The sequence below is a fragment of the Chelonia mydas genome, chromosome 2, assembly GCF_015237465.2.
Source record: "Chelonia mydas isolate rCheMyd1 chromosome 2, rCheMyd1.pri.v2, whole genome shotgun sequence".
NCBI classification, from domain to species: domain Eukaryota; kingdom Metazoa; phylum Chordata; order Testudines; family Cheloniidae; genus Chelonia; species Chelonia mydas.
This window is the reverse complement of record NC_057850.1, coordinates 234730680-234739834: the sequence shown is the minus strand read 5'-3', so window position 1 is coordinate 234739834 and position 9155 is coordinate 234730680. Positions and strand designations below refer to the sequence as shown.

The 9155-nt window shown below is 43.6% G+C and overlaps 1 protein-coding gene across 16 annotated transcripts in view; it reads left to right on the top strand.

Moving 5' to 3' along the window:
• Positions 1-929: 929 nt before the first annotated feature.
• Positions 930-9155, top strand: part of PARD3 (par-3 family cell polarity regulator) — a 645228-nt gene continuing 637002 nt past the window's right edge. For 8 of the 16 annotated variants that reach the window (XM_043541459.1, XM_037890969.2, XM_043541457.1 and 5 more), the window contains exon 1: positions 932-1397. In XM_043541459.1, coding sequence (XP_043397394.1) covers positions 1278-1397 — 120 coding nt within the window. In that variant the 5' untranslated portion in view covers positions 932-1277. Of the gene's footprint in view, positions 1398-9155 lie in introns of all 16 variants that reach the window. The other 8 variants (XM_043541458.1, XM_037890968.2, XM_043541454.1 and 5 more) reach the window with 2 other exon arrangements.

The following is a 9155-nucleotide window of genomic DNA, read 5'->3' as shown; positions in this document are numbered from 1 at the left end:
ACAGTGCCCCCCTTCCACGAGGCAGGGTCACTGAGGAACACCAGCATCGGCCCTCTTCCCTCAAAAGGAGCAGAGTGCATCTGCTTAGTAGCCAACTGCACTTGTCCCCTCCTGCTATACATGGAGTCCTCTGCTGGGAGTAGTTAGGTTCCCCCCCCCCAGCAGTTAACACCCATAGAGATGCATGGGGTAGTCTGTTACACACATATCATGTGTTTCCAAGCTTTTCTTTGCAAGGACCAGGGCTGGGAGCTTGTTTAAAATGAAAGCTGAGATTCTGCTACACTCAGGTGCCTCCAGGAGCCAGGGCCCTGGGCCCCTAGGCAGAGGTGAGTGTGGCGCAGCTCGCACCCACCTGGACAAAACAGGCCCTTGACATTTTGGGAAAAGCACGAATTTGGGAAAAGCACCTAAAAGCAGCAGAAGCGAGGGTGTGAAGAGAGGCACCTGGAGGGGGGTGCGGAGGTTTAAAACCTGCCCCCGCCAGGTGAAGTGGTGGGGGATGTCAAAGTGGGCCCCCTTTTACCCACCAGGTCCCCTCTCTCCTTCTATGGCTGCTTGCAGCTTGACTTGGCAGGGATAGCAACACTCCCCTTCCCGGGGGAGGCAGAGAGGTCTGGGGCCGAAAAGCGCTGTAGGGTGAACGAGGCACGAATCACCCGCGCCGGGGCTGAGCAGGGCTCCCCACTGCGGCAAGGACACGGCTGTGGGGCCGCCTCCTTCTTTCACAGCCCTTAGGAGAGTCCCGCGTAAACAGCGCCCCATGGGCCTCGGCCCTATTCCCGGCTCTCCCCTCCCCCGGGCTCGCCCCCATGACCCTCCCCGCTGCCCCGGGCATGTGTCAGGAGGCGCAGCCCCACACCCAGGCCCGCTTTTGCCGCCGGTGGGGGAGGGCCGGGCCCGGAGGCCGGGCGAGCGGCAATGCCCTGCGCGGCCATAGCGGGGAGACAGCGCGGCCCTTCCCCCGCCGCATGGGAGTGAGCCGCCGCGGCCGCCGCCTCGCTGCGCGCAGGAGGAGACGCGGAACAGGTGGCCAGAGGCAGCAGCGAGCGCTGGCACCGCCCCGGCGGCGGCCGAGCATGTGAGCGGGGCCCCCGCAGCGCCGGCCCGGGACTCGGCCGGTCCGTAGCAGCAGCAGCCGCCGCCGCCGCCGCAGCCGCCCTCCCTGGGGCCGGGCTCCTGCCCGGTGCTGGCGGCTGGCCGCGGGGGGCGCAGAGCCAGGCGCGCCCGGAGCTGGGGGCCGAGCGCGGGCGGGCGGGCAGCGTGTGCGGGGCAGGATGAAAGTCACGGTGTGCTTCGGGCGGACCCGGGTGGTCGTGCCCTGCGGGGACGGCAACATGAAAGTTTTCAGCCTCATCCAGCAAGCGGTGACCAGGTACAAGAAGGCGATCGCCAAGGTGAGGGTGCGCGCCCGGGGCAGCGAACGGGGGAAGGAGCAGCCGGAGCAGGGAGAGGGCGCCTGGGATCAATATGGCGCTTCCTGGAAAGGGGGGAAGGTGCAGGCTGCTCGGCTGGGGAGAGACGTGGGCATGGGGCCGGAGGGGCCTGGCCTCCGCAGCCCCCCTGTCCTGGGCGAGGAGGGGAGTTTGTGTGTCCCACCTGGCGGAGAGCTCCAGGGACGGAAGAAGCGCGGAGAGTTTGGGCCAGAAGCGCTGCTTGCGCCTGGGGGCAGCGGTCTAGTTTTCCTGACAGTAAAGTTGAAAGCGCTGCTGGGCTGTCTGGCCCGGCCCTGGGGACAGGGAGCGTGTGTCTGTGTGAAAGGAGCTGCTAGCTGAACATGGCTTCTTTGTACCCATCGGTGGGAGCTGAGATTTATCCGGGAGCGAGATACAGTCGCAAAGACTTGTGTGTTTTGGGGCCTGAACTCTTTGTTCGTTACTATTTTGTAACGAGCAAGTGAGCCTCTTGTAGGTGTGCTTTTGAAAAGGGTGGGGGGGGGGAATTCTCCCCTCCCCCCCGTTTTTCTTATTGTTGGTTGCATACACCCTAAGTGCACCAGGTCCATACAAACTGGGATATTGGCTGTCACTTCGGGGGTCACATCTTGTTAGTTTAATTGTCCTGGAGAAGGCTGTGTAACCGCATGCTTTAGGTTTTGTTACATTTGTTCAAAGCCTGGTGTTTGAAACAGAACAAAATTAAAATCCCCAAAGCAAGTCTCCTTTAAAATGATTTCTCTTTCCTGAGCAGTAGTTACTGCAAAGAGTTCAAATCCAGCCCCAGGCTTCCCGGCTGCTCCAGGCCCAGGAGGAAAAGAGCAGTGAAATGTGTGGAGTTAACAAAACAACAGGCATCTAGTGTTTATATCTGAAAAAGTAATATGTCCCTTGCACTACCGGAGAACAGAAAGGTGCTGGAAAGAGGATGGGCTGCAGAATAAAAAAGTTAGTGATGGGTTAAAGAGCGTTTTGTTGGATTATTTGCTAGGATGATCACTAATGTGAAGCAGCACAATCTTCACAGCAAGTCGATGCCCTCTTGTCTGTGTCAGAAATGCTCATGTCAACACAGAGAATCGTTTACTCTTCCAGTTATTGCGAAAAAAAGTTGACAGTGTAGGGAGCCTCTGTGCTGGAAATATATCCATTACCTTTATGTTTCGAAATGTAATTGACTTCCTACTTGCTTTTTGGTGATGTTAATAATAATTACAACTTGTCTGGAACAGTTTCTATATGGTGTTGGTGTATGATTAAATATAGTCATTTACAAACAATTGTATCTGCCCATCTGTATACACTTACAATATTTTACTTTTTTGCTGCAAAACATTTTTCATTTCTGATCAACTTAATTCCCAGACCTATTTGATAAAGACCAGTCAGTTTAATGAAATTTCGGCTAGTGCTTCCCTCCCCCCCGCCACTAACTTTGCTCAAGTAGTTGGGTATGAATTATTTTTTACCTTTCTGAAATTTTTTTCTGTGCAGGACTTGATTGCAGAGTTTCAGTGTAGAAATTGTTACTTCAAGATTTTTTGAAATTGCACCAAACTGTAGTTTAAAGTCTGTTGGCATTAGCATTGGTGGATTGGAAGTTATGTGCATGGGTTTTTTCCAAAGAAAACCCATGACTGGTATTGGAAAAGGGGCAACCCAAGTTTCCCTGTTTTGTTTCCTTTTTCTTGAAGATTTTTTTTCTGGGACAATCACTACTTCTGAGTGTATTTTTAATATGCCTCTTAAGTGTAATGTCACATGGCATTGACTAGGGAAATAGCATCTTGACATCTTTCAGTGAAACTTTTTACTATATACCAACTGTAGTTATTTATACAGCTTCATTAATGTGCATGGCATTTCATATGCAAATAAAAGACAATGTCCCAAAGCACTCTTAAAATTAAGACACAACACTGTAAACCCTGACTGATGAGCTTAATGCTACTCACTTAAATGGGACTATGTTTGGCAGTAAATATTTGCAGGATTGGTCCCTAATTTATACAATATTAATGTTACATTAATACCATTATATTAAATCTGTGGTTCCCAAACTGGTCTGGGAATGAATATCTGGCTGGTCATATTGTACTGGATCATGTTCTTATTTCCAGCTGTTAAATTGCGTTAAAGACAGCTACAAATACATTCTTAATATTATATTTCCATGTGAGCAAACTGCAGTATGTAACACAGGGAAGTTATGTGAGAATGAGTGGGAAGGATGTTTGCTTGTATGTTTGCAAATGGAGGGGAGGGGCCAATGACAAAAGCTCTGTGTTATTATATATTATTATTATAAACATTATGGGGAAAAAAATAAATTAAGAACCTCTGAAATGTGATATATTGACAGATCAATTATTTAAAGATAATTTACAACTTTGCTCGCTCCTAGACTTCAGAGCTCTTGATCTTGGGTTTTGGAAAGGACCAGTTTGCTTTTTATTTTACTGTGTGTATTTTGCACGGGGTAAGCTTTGTTGCAGTTGTGTGGGGTTGGAATGGTGTTAATTACAAAGAGATGGCTTCTATTATGTGGAAATTCTGTTGTGAAAATGCTAATCTACCCCAACTGAGACCACAGGCCTTTCTTTTAGGGTTTTCTACTGTTAATTTGAAAGTGAGGTTTGACATTATATGCATTGCAGATCTTCCATTAAGACACTTGGATAATATAGTGTTGAGTCCATGAGTGCCTCTGTAAATAAATATATATAGTTTTTACCAAACGTTTCCCAAGTAACAGTGCGGATGTTCATGAGAGAGTAATATGGAAATAGTTAGGTATGGTAATATCAGATTTTTATGGTCACTGCCCCACCCTTCTAGTGTAAATTAGATGGTCTTTTTATATTGGAGTTCAACAGTTCTACAGCTCTTCACTTTTTAAAAAGAAAAGGAGGCAAGGAATATAATGAGTTTTATATATTTGAGGGAACAAGTATGTTTTTTTTAAATTTATTTTTGGTATCATGTTGACATCATTTGAAGTTTTTCTGACTTTTCCAAAACATACTACTCTAGAGTCAGTTATAGCCTCATGCAGGAAAGCAGAAATCTGATAGAAGTTTATATAATGTTTTAACATTTACATGAGACTATAGGCCCCAATCCTGCAAAAATGTATGCACCTGCTTAATTTTGCATATTGTGCGTAGTCTGAGTGATTTCAGCAGAGCTGCTTGCAGGGTGTAAAGCACATGAGTAAGGCTTTGCAGGATCAGAACCACACTGAGCTTAGCTCTCTTTCCACAGTTTTCAGTTTGGGACTAGCAGTAGATCTAAACGAAGAGTGGTTTTGATATGCCGACACAACACTAGCCGTCTACATGCATACTGTACAAATCAAGAAATACCAATGGAGTTATTCTGGCACTAAAGACCCTGTTTGGAATTATGTGTGCAAATGTGTTCATAAAATACTGAGTGTGTAACTCAATGTTTAACCTTTATTTTAATTTTATTTTTCTCACTTGGAATTATTTGAATTGAATCGAAGTGGTGGGAATGGAAACAGCACCTGTTTAAAAACAGGAAATTAGCGTCAGAAAAGAAACCCTTACTATTAAAATAAAAAATAAAATTAAATAGCATATGAATAACACATTTCATTGTCTTCGGTTATTGCCTTTTATCATTCTGTAGTTGCATTTGATGATTAGGAATGAGGAAATCAGTCCCCTTTATATTTTAATTGTGAATATTTCCCATTATAGATGCAAAATCTCTCTTTAAATATGGGTTAACTTGTTAGTATGATGGACTGCATCCCCATGCCGATGTGATGAAAAGTCTAAACATTTTCTTGAAAGCTTTATTACAAGTACTCTATCTTTTAAAATATTCCAATAAAGGTTGTATAGTTGAAATATAAACTGCTTTTTCTCAACGAGTTTAAAACAAACAAAAAAACCCACCCAACAAACCCAGCTCTCAATATGATGCATTCTTGAATTGTAAGCAGGGCTTACAATCCACTTGCCCAGGATAAGAAGAAATCTTTCTTTGGAGAATGCAGTCAAGTTTGGCAGACTCTAAGGCCGTGTCTCCATTGGGATTTTAGCCACTGGTATTGCAACATCAGTGTAATTTGACTGATGTAGACCCCTAATGAAGAAACGCTCACTGGTATAAACCACTGACTTGCACCAATGCATTTTACCCTGACTAGTAGGTGATGGGTACATTTTCCAAAACCTACTTATGGGGAAAGCAGAAGTTTTTGAGTAGTTCTGCTCACAATATTATAGTAATGAGTTTGAAAGTTACAGAGGGTGGCAATCAGAATGTTGTAGGGGGACTTTGAGGGTATGAATTATGAAAAAAGAACAAGAAGACTTGGCCTATGTAACTGAATAATGAGTTGAGAGCTAGAGTATCTTGGGAGTGTTTATGATTTTCAAAGGAAATGCATGGATTGATGCCAATAAACTGTTTGACACAGTAACTAGATTAAAATATGTATTATGGACTGCTACAGATAAGGGCACAAGCAACTGAACAATTCAAGTTGAATAACTTCACCAAAAGATTGACTTAAATACCCAAGATTCTGAAATTTGTCAGAAAAGTTAGTTATATATTTGTAAGAAGCTGGGACATGTCCTCTAAAGAGGAGCAGATTATCTGTTTGGTATTTTTAGTCTTCGGTGGCTTTGGTATGAGGTCCCTTTTTGGTTCTCATTTTTGAATTTGTACCAGCCTGGTCCTTGATTTTTGTCGCTGTAAGTGTTTGAAAATATATAAAGAATGTAAAGTTTACAATAAAAAAGATAATGCACAGTTACTCTGGAGGTGAAAATGATGGAAGCAATTGTATGTGTTATTTTCTTAACGTTTGATGTGTGTGACTGGACATGTAAATGTGCAGAGTAAATGAGAAGTTGAATATATTTCATTGAGAGTCTTGAGAGAGACAAAGCCACGGCAGAGGCCAGTAGACAGCAAGTGGTTGATGGCACACCTCAAAGAGAGAGAGAGAGAATCAAATGGGTGTACTTTCATTGGAGGCTACAATGCCAGTATCCACCAAAAGTACTGAAAACTGCCAGGTAGGGAAAAGTGATTCATAGGTAGATTAAGGTCAAAGGGACCATTTTGAGCATCTTATCTGAACTCCTGCGGAACACAAGCCAAAGAATCTCACCTGGTAATCTCCTGCTTGAGATAGTAGCAAGAAGGCCTCCAATCCCCCTATTGGCACCCTAAAGATTTTAAGAGAAACTTTCAGAGATTGTGACTTGAGTCTGAGAGTGAAAATGAGGCTGTAGACTTGCTTCAAATGGTTCCTTAGATCTATTTTCCCTCATTCCCCCAGAAAATCAAAGCAAATTTTTTGGTGGGAGATAGCGATGTAATATAGAACATCTGGAACAAAGCTTAGTTGTCAGTTTTAAATTCACACTGGGACAGTAGTGACAGAACGTATCTGCTATCTGACAGTTGTTTGATCACCTGAGTGAGGTGCATTGGTCATCTCGCACCCTAAATGCTCGTGGATATCGGAGTACATGCCACAACTGGCGTTGTTGGCTGTCTAAGCAAAAAGGTCAAGCATCAAGTGGGTATGGGGTCTCAGCTACTTGAGAGCTGGGCCTCACAAAGTTTCAGCTTTGTGCCTAGAACTGAAGTGCATTGGCAGGGAGTGTGGGAAATTTGTACTCCTAGTGAATGTGCTGCACTTTTTCCTGTTATGTGCTCATCAGTGCTAGCAATGTGGCACAAGTGAAACAAAGTACCAGAAACCATGCATTCACTTCAAAATAAGTTTGTTGGTTTAAAAGCTAATCCCTCAAAGATAGTCTGTTATGATACAGTGATAATGACTTTAAAAAAATACCTGATTTCCATCACTTTTTTGATATTTGCAACATAAAACAGTTTCTCACCTCCACCCCACCCCCAAAATAATTACTGAAAAACTCAGTCCTAGTGATATAGACCAGCCCATGGTTTCTAGGGTCCTGGTGCTGCGTTGTGTAGTGCATGGATGGACTGCTGTGGCAACATGGAACTCCACTGACTTGAGTGGGGCTTCACTCAGGAACTGTATGCTGCTACGCTTTGCATAACTGGGACCTAGGTTTATGAGGGCTAGCTTAGCTGGGACCACTACAGTCACTTCTAACCCTAAAGTATTCTCTGGTGTCTCAGTAAGAGCACACAGGAGAAAAAGTGACATGACAAATACTCAGTTGCTTCAGTGAAAAATCTGATTTTATTGGGCATCACTTATTTCAGTCTTTGCATAAATCTTGAGCCTCCTTTAAAGCTAAATAAATGTACCCTAAGCTAGCCTCAGAATAGGAAAAGAACCCGTTACTCATTTCAGTTGTATAACCTGAGGCTGAAATTTATCGGTCCAGTATTTGACTTTTGATGTGCAATGCTTGAAAAATTTACCACGTCACCCAGCCAAAGATTGATTTGAATGACTGGGTACTTCCATGGCTGCTCATAGTTCTGTAAGAATGATTCTTGACCACTTTACTGATGGTGGGTCTGAATAGAAGCAATGAAACTGAACTGACTGTTAATTTTGCTCTATTGCTTGGCAAAAGCTGTAAGCAGGAGCAGAGGGGTTGGAGTTTTCTGCAGTCTCAGGAAAGAAACACTGTGTTGGTTTACATTAAGTTCATGTTTGGAAGTTCATCACCATAAAGACTAGGAAAAATAAATATTTTAAAAATATAAGTGTACAGTTTGCAGACATAGATGGACCCTTGACTGTCCTTTTCATAAAGAATATAACTGATCGACTATTGTTAGTAAGAATAAATCCATGAAAATTAGGATGTTTCTCACAAGTATGGTGCCTACCCATCTTTTTATCAATCTGATAAATATAGTCCTTAAGCTGGACAGTATAAAAACTCCACACATACAGTGTACATTATTTAACTTAATATTATGGGGCTTCTTAATATATACATATTCTTTTATGATGGAAATAATCTATTTGAGCGTGTGGGAAAAATGGTTTGAGAGTTACATCGGTGTGTAATATATAAACTCTATTCAGAATCTATTAACGGTATTTCATAGCTTTTTAATCAGTGCTCGGGAGGTGGGGGCTGTGAAAGAACTTGGCATGTTAAGGGGAACAATCACTGTATCTACTTTGGAGGATCAGTTTAAAGTTCGTACTTAGGTTGTAGGGAGTTGCCAGGCTTCCTTGTTCTAGGCTAGTGTCTCTCAACCTTTTTGTGCTGGTGACCCCCTTTGGACTTAAGAAAAATTGCCCCCCGCTTGTGGCTTTGTGATGAAACACGTAAATTAGCTTCATGAGGGCCTCTGTGCTGTGGGTCCCCAGACAATTGCCCTGCTTCCTACCCTCTAACACCTGCCCCTGCCCAAGCCCGTCTCACGACCCCCAGGTTGAGAAACACTGTTCTAGGTGATAGGCTTCAACCAGCGGGAAACCATTTGAATCTCATAGTCCTCTACACTTTAACCTTTCTAATAATGGTTGCTGATGTTTATTTAAAAAATGCCATTGGAAGTAACACGTTCTTATTTGTGCCATAGACTATGACATCTCTTTGCATCTTAGTACACTTAAACTGACTTTAGGCAAAACAAGCTGGATTAAAAGGAAAAAGAAAAAATGAAGATGATATAAACAGTAAGGTTCGTGTTGCCTTAAAATTTCCTTTTGTTTAGGCCAATGAGCAGCTGCTCCAAAAGAAAACATTTTTTTCCCTGAAAGCA